Source organism: Hyaena hyaena, unplaced genomic scaffold (genome assembly GCF_003009895.1).
Source record: "Hyaena hyaena isolate Hyena2069 unplaced genomic scaffold, ASM300989v1 scaffold_30, whole genome shotgun sequence".
Lineage (NCBI taxonomy): Eukaryota > Metazoa > Chordata > Mammalia > Carnivora > Hyaenidae > Hyaena > Hyaena hyaena.
In genome coordinates, this window is record NW_024080662.1 from 2,259,333 (window position 1) to 2,277,353 (window position 18,021).

An 18,021-nucleotide genomic window follows, 5' to 3' on the forward strand; every position below is an offset into this window, starting at 1 on the left:
TACAGAGAGATTAAATTTCTCCCACAAGCTCATATAACTTGTCAGTAGCAATTCCCAGATTTGCATACAGGGACTCAAGAGTCCAGAGTCCAAGTTTAACTACCTCACTATGCTACCTCTAGGTCACCCTAACAGGGACTATGACAGAGGCTGGTGACTTGCATTACCTCATTTTTACTAAGGCAACTACAGCTTAACTTCCCGAAGTTACAAAGTAGCAGAGCTGACCTTGAACCAGGGCTTTCAACCAAGCGCAGTGTTCTTTCTGGTAACCAGCCTGCTCTAGAGGTTCGCTACATGCCCCATTGCCTGGTTGCCTGAGTTAAAGCACCACACTTGATTACTGGCTTGTGGTCATTAGGTAAATTACTAAACTTGTGTTTCTCATCTGTAAAATAAGAATGGGAATATTAATACCAATTATAAAGCACGGTTGTGACAACTAAATGAGTTATTAGGAGTCACATACCTACAAGAATGCCTGGGACATAAGCACTCAAGAGGCCTTAGCTATTACTTTTCCTTCTGGACCACTGCTCTCCAGCAGAGATATATCGTGAGCCAAATAGGAATTTTAAGTTTTAGTGGCCACATTTTAAAAAGCAAACAAACAAACCCCTACCAAACCAAAAAAGAATCATGAAATTATTTTTTAAAATGTTTATTTTTGAAAGAGAGGGAGAGAGAGCACGAGCGGGAGAGCGACAGAGAGAGGGAGACAGAGAGTCCCAGGCAGGCTCCGTGCTCAGCACAGAGCCCCACCTATGATTGAGATCCTGGGATCATGACCTGAGCAGAAATCGAGAGGAGGTTGAACCGACTGAGTCATCCAGGTGCCCCATGAAATTATTCTAAATGTGTTTTATTTAACCAAATATATCTAAAACTGTAACCAATTCTGTAATCAACTATTCAGTTTATAATCAATACACCGAGATATTTTACATGTTTTCTACCAAGTCTCGGAAATCTGGTGTGTATTCTACACCTACAGCACATTTCAACTTGGACTAGCAGCGTCACTTGTGGCTGGTGGCAGAGCCGCCCTCGACAGGCCCCACACCCGCGTCCCCGTCCCCCCACGGTTCCTTCCCGCGACCAGCTGGCCCAAGCCCTAGGCCCCGCCCCGCGTCCCTCCCAGGTTACATCACAGAGCCCGCAGGCCCCGCGGGCGGGGAGACCCGGGCCCGGCCGCGTGTGCCCGGCTGCTCGCATCCTCCCAGTTCCAGGCACCCAAGTTCTGAAGGGAAGCGACGTCCAGCACAGGGCCGCGGCGGCGGTCGGTCTGCTCGCCAGCCGCCCGGGCGCTAGCGGGCGGGAGGTGGGAGTCTGAAGCCCCCATGCGTACCTCGCCCCCAACGGCCCTCCGCTCGCGCCGCTACCACTGCGAGGTCGAGGCGGCGGGGCCGGCGCTCATTGGCTTACCACAGCCCTCCGCCCGCCCCCTCGCCGCGCTTATTGGCCGGAGCCGCGGCGCCCGCGGGATAGGCGGTGGCGGCGCCCCTCCCTCGCGCCGGCCCTCAAGAGAGCGACGAGGAAGCGGCCGCCTCCCTGCGCCCCGCCCCACGGGCTTGCTTGGTGGCTCGAGCTCCTCCCGACTTCTCCCGGCTCCTCCCGACTTCTCCCGGCCCTCGCCCGGCTCCCTCCGGCTTCGGCTCCGGCGCAGCGGCGGCGGGTAGGTGCGGCGACAGGCGGGGCCCGATCGGAGGGGCGGCCTCCCCACTCTCCCGGGGGCTGCCTTAGCAGCGCTCCGCGGCCGCCGGAGACCCCGCAAGGCCCGCTGGGGGCGGAGAAGGGCGGTGGCCGCGGGCCTGCGGGACGCGGGGGCGGGAGGGCAGGGGGCCCGAGGGCGTGATCTTTCGAGGCTTCGGGGCGCGATCCCGGGGCCTCTTGGGGCCGAGCGGGCCGGGAGGACCAGCTTCGGGCGTCTGGAGCGTGGGGCTGAGCTGCACGCCTTGGGCTCGGGATGGGGCTGAGCAGGGGAGCGAGGGTCGCTGCGGTTTGGGGCCCTGGGTGGGGCTCGGGGACGTAGGAAAACTCAGAGGTCTTTCGGTGAGGCTTTGCGGGGGTCAGTCGAGGTGGAGCTGGTGCGAGTTAGAGAGAGGGTCCGAGGTTACAGGCAGCGCTGAGGGGCGGTCTGGAGAACCGGGCCCCAGCCTAGGCTCCCTGCGTGCCGTCCCCTCCGGCTCTGAGCAGACTGAGCCGTTGGGTTGGGGGAATAAGTGTGTGTCTGGCTGCGGGAGGGCGAAGCAAGGGTGGGGATGGGAGGATTGGGACTGGGACCGGGAGGAGGCAGTGGAAACGTTACCCCGAACCGAGATTGTGGTTTAGCACTTGGACCAGGTTCTGCGTTGGTGGTGTTGCCTGATCTCTTTTTTAGCGAAATTACCCCGTGGGGGAACGAACGTAGGGGTTTTTGCTTCCATCCAGGAACGTGTAAATTAAATGCATTTGCTTCTTTTCGGAGGAGGCAGTGATTTACTCCTAGTTTTGTGTTTTAGGACCCAAACCCGGGGTGAAACGTGCTTCTGGGGAAGGTTAGTGTTACCCAGCTTTCTTCTGGAAACCCCCTTTCTCCTTTCCCTCCTCTGGTTCGGTTACAGTATTGCTCCCCAGGGCCTCTCGATTCCCTCTCCCTGGCTGCATAGCATTGCAGTGTTCTTGCTCTGTGTGTGTGTGTGTGTGTGTGTGTGTGTGTGTCTCCCGCCCGTTTCCCTGCTGCTGAGCTTTTGGCAACTGCCACTGCGCTTTCCCAGGGATGGTTGTGGCATTGCATCAGGGGATATTTGTGCTTGTAATTTGCTCACTCAGCCCAGGAAGAGGGAGAATAGTATGCTGCAGAGATGGGAGGTGGGGGGGAGGGTGCCGTCAGCTCGGCTGAGCAGGCAGAGAAATGGGTGTGGTGAGGGAATACAGCTGCTCTAGGCCTATAGGGTAACACTGCCCAGTCATCAGCTCAAAGAGATTCAAAGAGCAGCAGCAACAGCTATTTTTATAAATCAGTCCTGAATCCAAGCTGAGCACATGGATTTAGAGTGAACAGTTGTCATGCTCTAACTATTACCGGCTGGGTGTTTGGTAGACAACATTGGAGTTGCTAAGCGAGAACTGTACAGTGCGGTGGGTACTTCTCTTGCAACTTTTTAACTTTGCTCTTCTCACCTCTCTGGAATGAATGGCACATCTCTCTTCCAGGAGCCTCTTTCAAAACTTGAAGTGGTTTGATGGTCCAGGCTACTTTTCAAATGAAAGGTTTCTGTATCACTGGTAGTCTTCCTTTCACATTTGGCTTAAACATAATAAAGCTGTCACCTTTTGAGCCCTTGCCATCTTCCGGGCCCTAGTTGTAGGTATTTATTTACAGATGGGGAAATTGAGACTGACGGGAATAAGGAGTCACACAGATAGTTAAGTATCAGAAGTGGCATCCACATCAAGGTCTCTCTGACCCCTTCTCTCCCCCACCCCCAGTAGTTCAGAAACTCGAAATTTTTTATTCACACGGGGTGACTCAAGTGCTTGAGACTTTATTCATGCAAAGTAATCTCGCTGGAGACTGATAAACAGATGCCAGTTTATTTATACAGAAAGTAAAGAGTGTCATGTACACAATTGGAATTAATTATCCATTGGCCAGGACACTTCCTTTGTTTCTGGGCAGCCAAATCAGTAATAAAAGGGCAATTGATTATAGAATGGGAGCTAAGGGCCCTGGATGTTTTTAGGCAGATGTTTTAATCAAGTTACTGAAGCCTAGTTGAGTCTTGCGTCTTTTCCCATTGTAAGAACACATATATTAATGTTTGACAGTGCTGGGGGAAGATTCTAAAAGCATTTTCCCACTGTCTCAATTGTGTGTGTGTCTTTTTTAGTTCATCTCTTTATATATTTGTCATCTCAGCACATATTTATCTGTGTTAAAATTCTCAAAATTACACATAAGTTTACATTACACGTTAACATCATTTTCCATCGTTTGCTGACAGTGAAGGAAGCACCTGGATTTTCTTATGTCTAGGTGGCTTAGCTCTAGTTTTACTTTTTGTTTTTTTGAGGCTATGAAAACTTTTATTAATTACGTACTCTGGCTTTCAGGGGAGAGTAGGAGACGTTTCCCAAGCTTGCTTGAAATGGTTTGAGAGCTGGGAGAGATACTGCCTTGTGATTTTTATTTTGGTTATAGATTGAGGGGTATGTGTGGAAATAAGTGTTACCCTGCGTGAAGGGGGCCTTGTGTGGCTTGAACCTCTTATGTCAAGTTAGGTGGGTTAGCTTTAGTCAGAGAGAGTGGGTTCTTTCTGATTTCAGTGTCTTGTTCTTTTTCCCAATTTTGTTTTTGAATTTGGTGACCTGTCTTTGATCTCTTCACATTTGTGAGGTTGACATTTCAGATCTGGGCATTGCTTTTCTCCTTCGTCCTCTTCGTCCTCTCCCTCCTCTTCCTTCTTCTTCTTTTCTCTCCCTTTCTTTGTTGTGATTATTATTATTAACATGGGGCTCAAACTCATGACCCTGAGATCAAGTCCTATATATGCTCCATGGGCTGAACCAGCTAGGTACCCCCTTCTTCTGTTAAAAAAATTTTTTTTTAAATGTTTGTTTATTTTTGAGAGAGAGAGAGTGAGCGAGCGAGCGAGCAAGGGAGCAGGGGAAGGGAAGAGAGAGAGGTAGACACAGAATCTGAAGCAGGCTCCAGGCTCTGAGCTATCAGCACAGAGCTCGATGCAGGGATCATGACCTGAGCTGAAGTCAGACACTTAACTGACTGAGCCACCCAGGTGCCCCTCCTTCTTTTTTTAAAATATTAAGTATACTTAGATGATGTGCAGGTTTTATGTTCTCTTAAAAAGCAAGAAAATCTTGAGAAGCATTTTGACCTAATGGAAATCATCTTGGTGGTTCATTTGATTTGGTCCATTTGAGAAGGAAACTGAGGCAGACGTGGGTGGTTTAGTTGATTAAGTGTTGACTGTTGATTTCAGCTCAGGTCATTTCGGGGTTCTTGGGAGTGAGTCCCGCATCAGGCTCTGTGCTGACAGCATGGGGCCTGTTTGGGATTCTCTGTCCTCCTCTCTGTCCCTCTGCTGCTTGTGTAGCATGCACGCACTTTCTCAAAAATCAACATTAAAAAAAATACTTTATTTTGAATACTTTTAGATTTACAGAAGAATTGTAAAGATAGTACAGAATTTCATCTAGCTTTCCTTAATGTTACCATTTTATATAACCGTGATACATTTATCAAAATTAAGAAATCAATATTAGTTGGGGTGCCTGGATGGCTCAGTTGGTTAAGGGTCTGACTCTTGACTTCGGCTCAGGCCATGGTCTCATGTTTCATGAGTTCATGAGTTTGAGCCCTGCCTCGGCCTCTGCACTGAGGGCCTGCTTGGGATTCTGTCTCCCTCTCTCTGCCCCTTCCCCACTTGCTCTCTCTCTCTCTCTCAAAATAAAAATAAACTTAAAAGAAGAGAAATGAATATTAGTTTAATATTATGAAGTAAATTACAGGTTTTCCACTCATTTCCCTAGTTTCTCCAGAGTGATGCCCTTTTTCTATTATAGGATCTGATACCATTTATTTATTTAGAGGTCTTATTTGCCTTGTTTCTGACAATCTGTGACAGTTTCTTAGTTTCTCCTTGCCTTTCCTTGACACCTTTGAAGAGTTGCGGTTATTTGTAGGATGTTCCTGAATTGGGTTTCCTGGTGTTTTCTCGTGATTCGCCAGAAGTTATACATTTGGGGAAGAGTACCATGGAGATGGTAGGTCCTTCTTGTCACATCATATTGCGTGTCAGGGTGTACCTGATATCAGTGTGGCTTGTTACTGATGTTAACTTTGATAATTTGATTAAGGTAGAATCTTCCTGGTTTCACTAAAGTGACTACTTTTTCCATTTCCTTACTTTATTTGTTAGAAGCTAGAAATGAGTCACCAAGTCAAGCCCATTTCTGGGGGAAGGAAATGAAGCTCTACCTCTTGAAGGAATGAGTGTCAAAGAATTTGTGAGTCTGTGTTCAAGTCACCCACAGTGATTAATAACTATTTTGGGGTATGTTCTGTGAGGCTGTACAAAGATCTGAGTTTCATCCACTAATTTTAGCATTCATTAGTGAAATTTGCCTGCAGCAGCAACTAGTGTGTGATTGTAGTGGTGATTTTCTATTTCCCTCATTCCTTCTACATTTATTTTTTGGAGTTTTTCTGTAAGGAAGATTTGTACATTCCCTTCTACCCCTGCCCCCAGTTTATTTACTTATTTATATCATTATGGACTCATGAACATTTATTTTTCCCTTTGGTTTGTAATACTGTACTTTGTTGTTCACATTCTTCTGGCTGTGGCCATTTGACACTTAGGTGTTTTGGATATGTCCCTCTTTTCTTTTTTTGGAGCACTTTTTTACTTCCTGATGCTGCAAGATGCTCCAGTCTCATCTTGTATTTTCCCTGCCCCAGCCCTAGAATCAGCCATTTCTCCAAGGAGGCCTGGTTTCTTTTATTGGAAAAAATATTTAGAAATCAAGATCTGATTTCTAAATGAACTGGGTGTACTCACTGATGCTGGGTTGTCCCTGCTTCTAGGCCATGCTGAAAGGCAGATCTACGTGTGTAATGGCTCAGATGTACATATATATTTGTGTTTATTTCCATATCTGTGTATAAATAGAAACATGCTCGTACTGGTCTCTGACTCTAGCCCAGTGCCACAAGTTTATTCTAACATTCTTCTCCTTCTTTGTAACTTTCTCTGACAGTGAGAAACTTGGCTCTTATTATTTATAATAGATTTACTTAACTGTTCAACCTTAGTGTATGTGTAAAGTAGGAATGCAGTTTTCATTGTCACATAAAGTAAATTTCCAAAGTCTTTTGCGATTGTCAACTAATTTAAATTATACTCCTGTAATACTGGTATTTTAAATTACTGTTTTTTACTTAAGTGGAGAGGTGATGTCATTTGCCCTTGGCCAAACAGGAAGTGAGTGACTGCAGCTGGAATCATGACCTATTCTCACTCCTAGTGCTATGCTTGATCCCATGCAAAGCAGTCTCATTCTATCAAGTATCTTTAACTACAAGTCATCCTTTGTCCCTTCTTGATGGGATTGCTCCTTTTAATTAAAGAAGTTGTTGGGTTTAAGATTTTTTTTTTTTTTTTTTAACTTTTGACCATGTTGACAGCAAGAAAAATTCCTTTTCTGGAATTATTGTGTCCCACTTAAGTTTTTTCCAGACTAAACAGCTTTTTCCCCTAGCCACCTCTTATGAAATGTGCTTTCTAAACCTTTTATTATGTTGGGCATCGTCTTGTAGACATGCTACAGATCGTATGATCTGATCCAGATACTCCATTAAGCCTTGGAAATGAAGTGATTAAGGAATTCAAAATGATCCCTTCCCTTGGGGAGCTTACCGCTTAGTTTCCATCATTACTGCTTTAAAATAATTTTTTTCAGGGCATCTGGGTGGCTCATTGGTTAAGCATTGGACTTTTGATTTTGGCTCAGGTCATGATCTCACAGTTTGTGGGATTGAGCCCCACGTCAGGCTCTGTGCTGACAGCATGGAGCCTGCTTGAGATTCTCTCTCCCCATCTCTCTCTGCCCCTCCCCCACTTGCACACTCTCTCAAAATAAATAAACATTAAAAAAAATAAGTAAAATAATTGTTTTCTTTCTTTCAATATCCACTTTTCAGTGTTAATTTATACTTGTCTGTCAGTAAGCTTACCTCTAGGCCTTCTCTAGAGCTGCTCTTAACCCAGATCTTAATTATTTTTTTATTTTATTTTATTTTTTAATGTTTATTTTTGAGGAGGGGAGGGGCAGAGAGAGAGAGGGAGACACAGATCTGAAGCAGGCTCCAGGTTCTGACCTGTCAGCACCGAGCCTGACGCAAGGCTCAAACTCACCAACTGCGAGATCATGACCTGAGCAGAAGTCTGACATTCAACCAACTGAGCCATCCAGGTGCCCCCTAAATCTTCATTCTTGATTGACTGGCTTTCTGATTCTATGTGTTGGACTTTTTTTTAACCTTCTTTCTTTCTGTAAGTCCCAATTTCTGTCCATTGTTTCAAAGGAGACTTTTTGAATCCTGATTCTACTATCCTATGCCTTTGTTACCCTTACTACGTCTGTAATTTTGATATGTTCTTTCTATGTTTTGACTAGAATAAATTCAGAAAATGTTCACCTAGAGAATGCCAGGATCAGTTAGAGACAAAACTTTATTTTCTCCTTACTTCTGACTTTTTTTTTTTTTTTTACAAGAGAACAAATCTACACCTTTATTTACTTTTCAGTTAGTTTAAATCCTTGAGGGGTACAGCATCACACGGATTCTGTGGCCAATGGCTTTAGCAGGAAGGTTGGTTCGGAATTTTGCACGAACCATGCCACTGTTTCCATGAGCATGAGTTACTTTTCCCCAGATTACTCTGGTTTTATTTGGTTTGCCACCAAGAGTCACTGTGTTGTTCTTTGCTTTGTACACATAAGCACATCTCTTGCCTAGATAGAACTCAGTTTCATCTCGGGCATAAACACCTTCAATTTTAAGAAGAGCTGTGTGATCCCTCTGGTTCCTGAGACCCCGTTTATAGCCAGCAAAAATGGCTTTGGACCACAACCTTCCAGACATATTTGTCGTTTCAGGAGTCCTGTTCCCAGCAGGCCTCCACAGGTTCAAAGATGGCCTCCTTACTTCTGACTTTTAAGTGTTTTCAGAGGTTTTGGTTCTGAGTTTCTACGCTAGTTTGTATGCAAAATAATAATTAAGATATTTCACATCTTAATCTCTGAAGTCACAACTAATTCTTTCTAATGGTAGTTATTGATTATTGATTGAAGTTACGTTATATTATTGCTTATTATGACAAAGCATAGGTTCTGACTTATGATTCGCATGTAAAATAGTTACACCTTTTTAAATAAATTTTTTTTACAATTATTTATTTTTGAGAGACAGAGTAAGACAGAGCGGGAGCGGGGGAGGGACAGAGAGAAAAGGAGACACAGAATCCGAAACAGGCTCCAGCTCTGAGCAAGCATTCAGCACAGAACCTGACATGGGGCTCGAACCCATGAACCGTGAGATCATGACTTGAGCCGAAGTTGGATGCTCAGTTGAGGTGCCCCAATAAAAGGTGCCTTTTATCTCATGATCTCTCTCTGTACATGTTGAAACTGTTGTGGAAAAACTTAAAGCTCTTAGGGAATATAATTTAAAGAATGAAAAATTTAGGGAGATTGGAGATAGTGGTGAGTGGGAGTAGAGGCTAGAGACCCTTAAGAAAAATGTTCCTTCCTAAAATGACTCCTCTCTCTGAGCTCTGTTTTTGTTCAACTAAAATTCTAATTCAGGTGTTCATTTGGTTAACTCATTTTCTCTGTTAGGAATAGAAATACACTGGGACAATTCTAGAGCCCTCATTCATTTTTTAATAGGTAGAACATATTTTCGTTGAAATAGTTTGTATTTGGGATATAAAAGTTCCTTTGGGTGATAGGTGAGTGATTTCTGAATTTAGGGAGGAGTGAGAACGGGAGACGGTAGGGGACAAAACAGACTTACAGACTTTTTTCTTTGGTATCAGCTCAGGTATCAGCTTTTGAAAGCCTTTCTGACCATTTTCTTAGTCTGGTCAAGTATTCCTCTTTGGTGTTTTCACCAATATATATCTTTTTTTTTTTTTTTTTAAGTAATTTTTTTAATGTTTTATTTCTAGGAGAGAGAGAGAGAGACAGCGTGAGCAGGGGAGGGTCAGAGAGAGAGGGAATCACAGACTGAAACAGGCTCCAGGCTCTGAGCTGGCAGTCAGCACAGAGACCGACGCGGGGCTCGAACCCACGAACCGCGAGATCATGACCTAAGCGAAAGTCGGACACTTAACCGACTAAGCCACCCAGGCGCCCCTCACCAATATATATCTTTAGACATATGTTATTCTATGTTTAAAAAAAATTAAGGTATAATTTACATACCATAAAATTTACCATTTTAGAGTATACAAGTCATTTTGGTTTTGGTGTATTCAGTGTTGTGCAGCCATCACCACTATATAATTCTAGAACATTTGCATTATCCCAAAAGAAATCCCAGACCCATAAACAGTCAATTCCCATCCTCCTCCCCGCCCCCATCCCTGGTAGCCACAATTCTAATTTCTACTGATGGATTTGTCCATTCTGGACGTAACCTATAAATGGAATCATATCATATATCTGGCCTTCTGTACCTGGCTTTTTTCATTAGCATGTTTTCAAGATTCATCCTTCATATTGTAGTACATATCAGTACTTCATATCTTTTTATGGCTGAGTAATACCCCATTGTATGGGTATACCGTATTTTGTTCTTTCATCAGTGGGTTGTTTTCACTTTTTAGCTATTTTGAATGTTTCTGTGAACATTTGTGTACAAGTTTTTGTGTGGACATGTTTTTATTTCTTTTGGGTATATACTTAGGTGTGGAATTACTGGGTCATATGGTAACTCTACAGTTAACCTTTTGAGAAACTACCACACTGCTTTTTATAGTGGCCACACCATTTTATGTTCCCATTAGCAGTATATGAGGGGTCCAGTTTTTCCACATCCTTACAAACACTTGGCTGTTATAGGTCTTTAAAAAATTAAAAACTTTTTTTTTATTACATACCATATCCATTAATGTGTCTTTACTCTGAGATAGTTTAACCTATCCAGATTTTATCTATCAGTAGAAGAAAATCCTATCTTACGATTGCTATGACAGCCATATCCTTGACTTGGTGCTGGGTAGCATCTGAATTTTAATAGCTTAAGGTTGTTTAAAACATTTCTCAGTTATTGTTTACTGCTTGTTCTTGAAATGATTCCTCAATTTGTTAGTCACTTATTGCTCACTGGCCAGTCCTGTTCATTAGTTTCCCCTTCCTTCCTTCCTTCCTTCCTTCCTTCCTTCCTTCCTTCCTTCCTTCCTATCATCATCATCATCATCATCACCATCATCATCATCATCATCTTAACTTTTGACCCCCGTCACCTGTTTTTCCCACCTACCAGCTCTCTGCCTCTGGCAGCCACCAATCTGTTAAGTGTCTGATTCCATCATAGTGGGTGTGAAGTGATACCTCATTGTGATTTTGGTTTTGATTTCCCTGATGACTGTTGTACTTACTATTTGCAGATCATCTTTAAGGAAGTATTAAGGTCCTTTGCCCATTTCAAATGAGACTCTTTGTTTTTATTTTGGAATTGTAAGAATTCTTTATATTCTAGATACTAATACCTATTAAATACATGATTTGCAAATATTTTCTCTATTCTGTGGGTTTTCTTTATTTTCTTATATCCTTTGAAGCATAAAACTTTCCAGTTTTTTAAAAAAATTTATTTTTACTTATTTATTTTTGAGAGAGGGAGAGAGAGAGAGCAACTTTCTAATTTTGATGAAGTCTATTTTATTTGTTTCTTCCATGGTTGCTTGTGTTTTAGATGTCACAACGAAGGATCTCTTGCCTACTGCAAGATCACAAATATTTCTGCCTATTTTTCTTTTACAGGTTTTATAGTTTTAGCTGATACATTTAGGTTTTTGGTGCATTTTGAGTTTTTTTAAATAACTATAATAGAAAAAAAATATAAATGATGTAAGGGAGGGGTCCAAATTCTTTATTTTTTTGCATGTGAATATCCAGTTGTTCTTGTACCATTTGTTGAAAAGACTTTTCTTTCTTATTGAAAGGTCTTGGCACTCATTTTGAAAATCTCCTGAACTTAGATATGGAGGGTTATTTCTGGACTCTCAGTTCTGTTCCACTGACTTACATTTCTATCCTTATGCCAGTACACACTGTCTTGATTACTGTAGACATTGTAGTATGTTTTGAAGTCAAGAAGTGTGAGTCTTCCAACTTTGTTCTTCTCAAGATAGTTTTGGGTATTCTGGATCCCATGCATTTCTGTATGAATTTTAGGATGAGCTTGTCAATTTCTGCATAAAAGACAGTTGGGATTTTGACAGGGACTGCATTAAATTTGTAGATCACCTTGGAGCGAATTGCCATCTTAACGGTGTTCAGTCTTCCAATCCATGAACATGGAAAGTCTTTCCATTTATTTACATCTTCTTTAATTTCTCTCAGTAACGTTTTTTTTTAAAATATATATATATTTTTTAATTTATTTCTAGGAGAGAGAGAGACAGCGTGAGCAGGGGAGGGTCAGAGAGAGAGGGAGATACAGACTCTGAAATAGGCTCCAGGCTCTGGCTGGCAGTCAGCACAGAGCCCGACGCGGGGCTCGAACCCACGAACCGCGAGAACATGACCTAAGTGAAAGTCGGATGCTTAACCGACTAAGCCACCCAGGCGCCCCTCTCAATAACGTTTTGTAGTTTTTAGTGGGCAAGGCTCACATTTCTTTGGTTTAATTTATTGCTAAGCATTTTATTCTTTTTGATGCTGTTGTAAATGGAACTGTTTTCTTAATTTCATTTTTGGATGGCTAATTCCTGGTACATAGAAATACTACTGATTTTTGTTTATTGATGTGGTATTCTTCAAGCCTTGCTGAATTTATTATTATTATTATTATTATTTTTTAATATTTTTTATTTATTTCTAGGAGAGAGAGAGAGACAGCGTGAGCAGGGGAGGGTCAGAGAGAGAGGGAGTCACAGGCTGAAACAGGCTCCAGGCTCCGAGCTGGCAGTCAGCACAGAGCCCGATGCGGGGCTCGAACCCACGAACCGTGAGATCATGACCTAAGCGAAAGTCGGACGCTTAACCGACTAAGCCACCCAGGCGCCCCCTGAATTTATTATTTTTAAGAGTTTTGTATATGTGTGAATTACTTTGGATTTCCACATCATTTTTTATGTGTATATGCTTTCCCACTGGATCAAGATCCTCTTGAATTCAGAGACTATGTCTTGTATTTCATTTTTTCCCCCAATTACCAAATGTATATTCAGGTAGCTCTGGGATAAAAATACCATTATAGTGGAGTTCATTGTAGCATAATATCACAAAATGGCACAGAAGAAAAGTGGAGTATTGTTAAGACTATTTTTACCTATTATAAAATGTTTACTGAGGTTCAAGAAAGTTAATTTTTCTTACTTCTATGTCTCCTTCTCTGTACACTTGCCTCTAGTTACTCTTTGTTAGTTTGAACTCAGACTTTTTTTTTTTTTTAGCTTAAATTTTAGCTAGTTAACATACAGTGCAGTATTGGTTTCAGAGTAAAATTCAGTGATTCATCACTTCCATACAACACCCAGTGCTCATCACAACAAGCGCTCTCCTTAGTACCCATCACCCATCCAGCCCAACTCTCACCCACTTCCCTCTGTCCACGCATAATTTTTTCTCTATCATTAAGAGTCACTTGTGGTTTTTTCTCCCCCTCTTTCCCATATATTCATGTTTTGTTTCTTTTTTTTTTTTTTAAATATTTTTATTTATTTCTAGGAGAGAGAGAGACAGCGTGAGCAGGGGAGGGTCAGAGAGAGAGGGAGATACAGACTCGGAAATAGGCTCCAGGCTCTGAGCTGGCAGTCAGCACAGAGCCCGACGCGGGGCTCAAACCCACGAACCGTGAGATCATGACCTAAGCGAAAGTCGGACGCCCAACCGACTAAGCCACCCAGGCGCCCCGATGTTTTGTTTCTTAAATTACACACATGAGTGAAATCATATGGTATTTGTTTTCTCTGATTGACTTATCTCACTTACCAGATGCATTCTTGCTCCATCTATGTTGTTGCAAATGACAAGATTTCATTCTTTTGTTTCCTTATTTTTAAAAATGTTTATTATTGAGAGACAGAGAGCATGAATGTGGGAGAGGCAAAGAAAGAGGGAGACACAAAATCCAAAGCAGGCTCTAGGCTCTGATCTGTCAGCACAGAGCCTGATGCTGGGCTTGAACTCATGAACTGTGAGATCATGACCTGAGCTGAAGTCAGACGCTTAACTGACTGAGCCAGCCAGGCACCCCAAGATTTCATTCTTTCTGATGGCTGAGTAATATTCCATTGTGTGTGTGTGTGTGCGCGCGCGCGCGCGCTACACCTTTATCCATTCATTAGTTGATGGACTTTTGGGCTTTCCATAGTTGGGCTATTTTTGATAATGCTGCTATAAACATTGGGGTGCATGTACTCCTTTGGATCTGTATTTTTGTATCCTTTGGGTAAATAACAGTGCAATTGCTGGATTGTAGGGTAGTTCTATTTTTAGTTTTTTGAGGAACCTCCATACTGTTCTCCAGAGAGGCTGCACCAGATTGCATTCCCACCAATAGTGCAAGAGGGTTTTCTTTCTTTAATAAGGTTCCCCTTTCTCGCAACCTTGCCAACATCGGTTTGTTGTTAATTTTAGCCGTTCTGACAGGTGTGAAGTGGTATCTCACCGTGGTTTTGATTTGTATTTCCTTGATGATGAGTGATGTTGAGCATCTTTTCATGTGTGTTAGCCATCTAGATGTCTTCTTTGGAAAAATGTTTATTTGTGTCTTTTGCCCATTTCTTACCTGGATTACTTGTTTTTTGGGTATTGAGTTTGATAAGTTCTTTATAGATTTTGGATAGTAATCCTTTAGAGAGATGTCATTTGCAAATATCTTCTCCCATTCCTCTGCTGTGCAGAAGATTTTTATCTTGATGAGGTCCCAATAGTTCATATTTGCTTTGTGTCTAGTAAGAAGTTGCTCTGGCTGAGGTCAGAGAGGTTGCTGCCTGTTTTCTCATTTAGGATTTTAGGAAATTAAGGGTTTCTTGTCTCATATTTAAGTCTTTCACCCATTTTGAATTTGTTTTTGTGTATGGTGTAAGAAAGTAGTCCAGTTTAATTCTACATGTCAGTGTCCAGTTTTCCCATCACCATTTTTTGAAGAGACTGTATTTTTTCCATTGGATATTCTTTCCTGCTTTGTTGAAGATTAGTAGACCATATAGTTTTCGGTCTATTTCTGGTTTCTCCATTCTGTCCCATTGGTCTCTGTGTCTGTTTTGTGCCAGTACCATACTGTTTTGATGACTAGAGCTTTGTAATATAGCTTGAAATCCAGAATTATGATGTCTCTGGGTTTTTTTTTTTTTTTTTTTTTTTTTTCAGGATTGCTTTAACTCTTTGGGGTCTTTTGTGGTTCCATACAAATTTTAGGATTGTTTGTTCTAGTCTGTGAAAAGTGCTGGTAGTATTTTGATAGGAATTGCAGTATTTTTTTTTTAAAGTTTTATTTATTTAATAAGTAATCTCTACACTCAAGGTCAAGACTTGCATGCTATTCCAACTGAGCCAGTTAGGCACTCCCAGAATACTTTATATTATAAACTTCTGTGTGTTGGACTAGGAGTCTTAATTTGATTTTATGTATTCTCTACGGAATACGTGTTCTGGAAATGTGTTCTGTCCTCATTCAAAGAATTGTTAATTCATGAACCTAGGAGTACTTAAGATAATATGATTGGCTATATTGGTAATTTTGTGTTTGCATTATTTCTTGGGTATACTTAAGCTCACTCATTTTCATTTTTCTTCTTATCACTAAATCACAGAGAGATAAGAAAGACAAAACATTGGCTGTCAAGGGCAGGATCTGACCTGTTCGTTACTGTTCTGTCTACCTTTTATGAGTAGACATGAAGAAATGCTTTTTTTAAAAATTTTTTATTTTAAAAAAAATTTATTTATTTATTTTTATTTCTGAGAGAGAGAGAGAGAGAGACAGTGTGAGCAGGGGAGGGTCAGAGAGAGAGAGGAAGACACAGAATCTGAAACAGGCTCCAGGTTCTGAGCTAGCTATCAGTATAGAGCCTGACGTGGGGCTCGAACCCATAGACCATGAGATCTTGACTTGAGCTGAAGTCGGATGCTCAACTGACTGAGCCACCCAGGCGCCCCAATGTTTATTTATTTTTGAGAGAGAGAGAGAGAGAGAGAGAGAGAGAGGCAGAGAGAGACACACACACAGAATCTGAAGCAGGCTCCAGGCGCTGAGCTGTCAGCTCAGAGCCTGACCTGGGGCTCAAACTCAATAACCGTGAGATCATGACCTGAGCCAGAGTCTGATGCTTTAGCGACTTAGCCACCCAGGTGCCCCAATAGCTTTTAATAACATAGGAGCACCTGGGTGACTCAGTAAAGTATCCAACTCTTGGTTTTGGCTCAGGTCATGATCTCTTACTTCATGGGATTGAGCCCCATGTCAGGCTCTGGGCTGAGTGTGGCACCTTCTTGAGATTCTCTCTCTCCCCCTCTATCTGTCCCTTCCACACTCCTGTGCACTCTCAAAGAAATAAACTTTAAAAAAAGCTACGTAATCTTTAATGGTTGCATAATGTTGCATCATATTGACAGGTTTTGATTTACTCTTTCCTTGTTATTGCATAAAGACATGTTTTTCATCGGGCTATATTATGCCTGAGGATTTGTTTATGTTTCAGATTTTATTATTATTTTTTTAAAAGCAGATTTATTGAGATATGATTTACACAACATAAAATTCATATATTTCGCTGGTTTTAGTATATTTACTAAGTCACTCTATCATCATTGGTATCTAATATTTGAATATTTCATCATTCCAAAAGAAACTTAGTATGCATTAGCAATCATTAACTTGCCTTTTCCCTCATAACTCCTGGCTACCACTCTCTGCTTTCTTTATAGATTTGCCTATTCTGGCCATTGTATGTAAATGGAATTATAATAGGTGGCCTTTTATGCCTACTGTCTTTCACTTAGCATGTTTTCAAGGTTGATTCATCTTGTAGCATGTATCAGTATTTCATTCCTTTTTATAGGCATGTAATATTCCATTGTCTAGATATCTACATTGTATCTATAAGTTGATCGATATTTGTTTCTATTTTTTACTTATGTGAATACTACTGTATATGTTTATGTACGTGCTTTTGTGTGGATGTATATTTTCATATCTCTTGGTTCTCTACTTAAGAATGGAATTGCTGGGGGCGCCTGGGTGGCTTAGTCGGTTGAGCGTCTGACTTTCGCTTGGGTCATGATCTCACGGTTCGTGGGTTCGAGCCCCGCGTCGGTCTCTGTGCTGACTGCCAGCTCAGAGCCTGGAGCCTGTTTCAGAGTCTGTGTCTCCCTCTCTCTGACCCTCCCCTGCTCACGCTCTCTCTCTCTCTCTCTCCTAGAAATAAATAAAAACATTTAAAAAATTAAAAAAAAAAAAAGAAGAATGGAATTGCTGGATTATATGGTAATTAATTTTGTTTCACCTCTTCAGTAACTACCAGGCTAAAAGGGTTTTTAAAAGTGGATACATCATGGGCCGCCTGGGTGGCTTAGTTGGTTGAGCATCCGACTTTTGCTGAGGTCATGATCTCGCGGTTCGTGGGTTCGAGCCCCACGTCGGGCTCTGTGCTGACTGCCAGCTCAGAGCCTGGAGCCTCTTTCAGTTTGTGACTCCCTCTCTCTCTGACCCTCCCCTGCTCACGCTGTCTCTCTCTCTCTCCTAGAAATAAATAAAACATTAAAAAAAAAAAAGTGGTCTGACACCTTAAAAAAAAAAATAAAAGTAGATACATCAGGAACACCTGGGTGGCTCAGTCAGTTAAGTGTCTGACTTTGACTCAGGTCATGATCTCATAGTTCCTGAGTTTGAGCCCTGCATTGGGCTCTGTGCTGAATGTTTGCTCAGAGCCTGCAGCCTGCTTCGGATTCTGTGTCTCCTTTTCTCTCTGCCTCTCCTCCACTCATGCTCTGTCTCACTCTCTCAAAAATAAATAAATGTAAAAAATAAGTAAAATAAAATAAAATAAAATGGGTTGCAGAATTTGACCATACCATCATTAATGTATGATGGTCATAATTAGATTCTAATAAGTCTCCATATTTATGATAGATTCTTAAATATATATTTAATTACTGGGTCAGAAGACACATAAATGTAAGGCTTTTGGTGTATTTTGCAAAATTTCTTTCTGGAAGACTGCACATTATTTAAAGACCATCTCATTGGACCCTTTTTAGCAGTGAGAATTATAATTA

General features: G+C 41.9%; 2 protein-coding genes across 6 annotated transcripts in view; one reads left to right on the top strand and one right to left on the bottom strand.

The window, feature by feature from the left end:
- The first annotated feature begins 1,500 nt into the window (after window positions 1–1,500).
- The window catches only part of MAP4 (microtubule associated protein 4), a 194,235-nt gene continuing 177,714 nt past the window's right edge, over window positions 1,501–18,021 (top strand). The window contains exons 1-2 of one of the 5 annotated variants that reach the window (XM_039228072.1): window positions 1,505–1,675; window positions 2,502–2,537. The gene's annotated coding sequence lies outside the window, so the exon portion shown is untranslated. Of the gene's footprint in view, window positions 1,676–2,501; window positions 2,538–18,021 lie in introns of all 5 variants that reach the window. The other 4 variants (XM_039228076.1, XM_039228075.1, XM_039228074.1 and 1 more) reach the window with 4 other exon arrangements.
- Window positions 8,318–8,650, bottom strand: LOC120229240 (60S ribosomal protein L35a-like). The gene has a single exon (XM_039228078.1). The coding sequence runs from the start codon at window positions 8,648–8,650 to the stop codon at window positions 8,318–8,320; it is 333 nt and encodes a 110-aa protein (XP_039084009.1).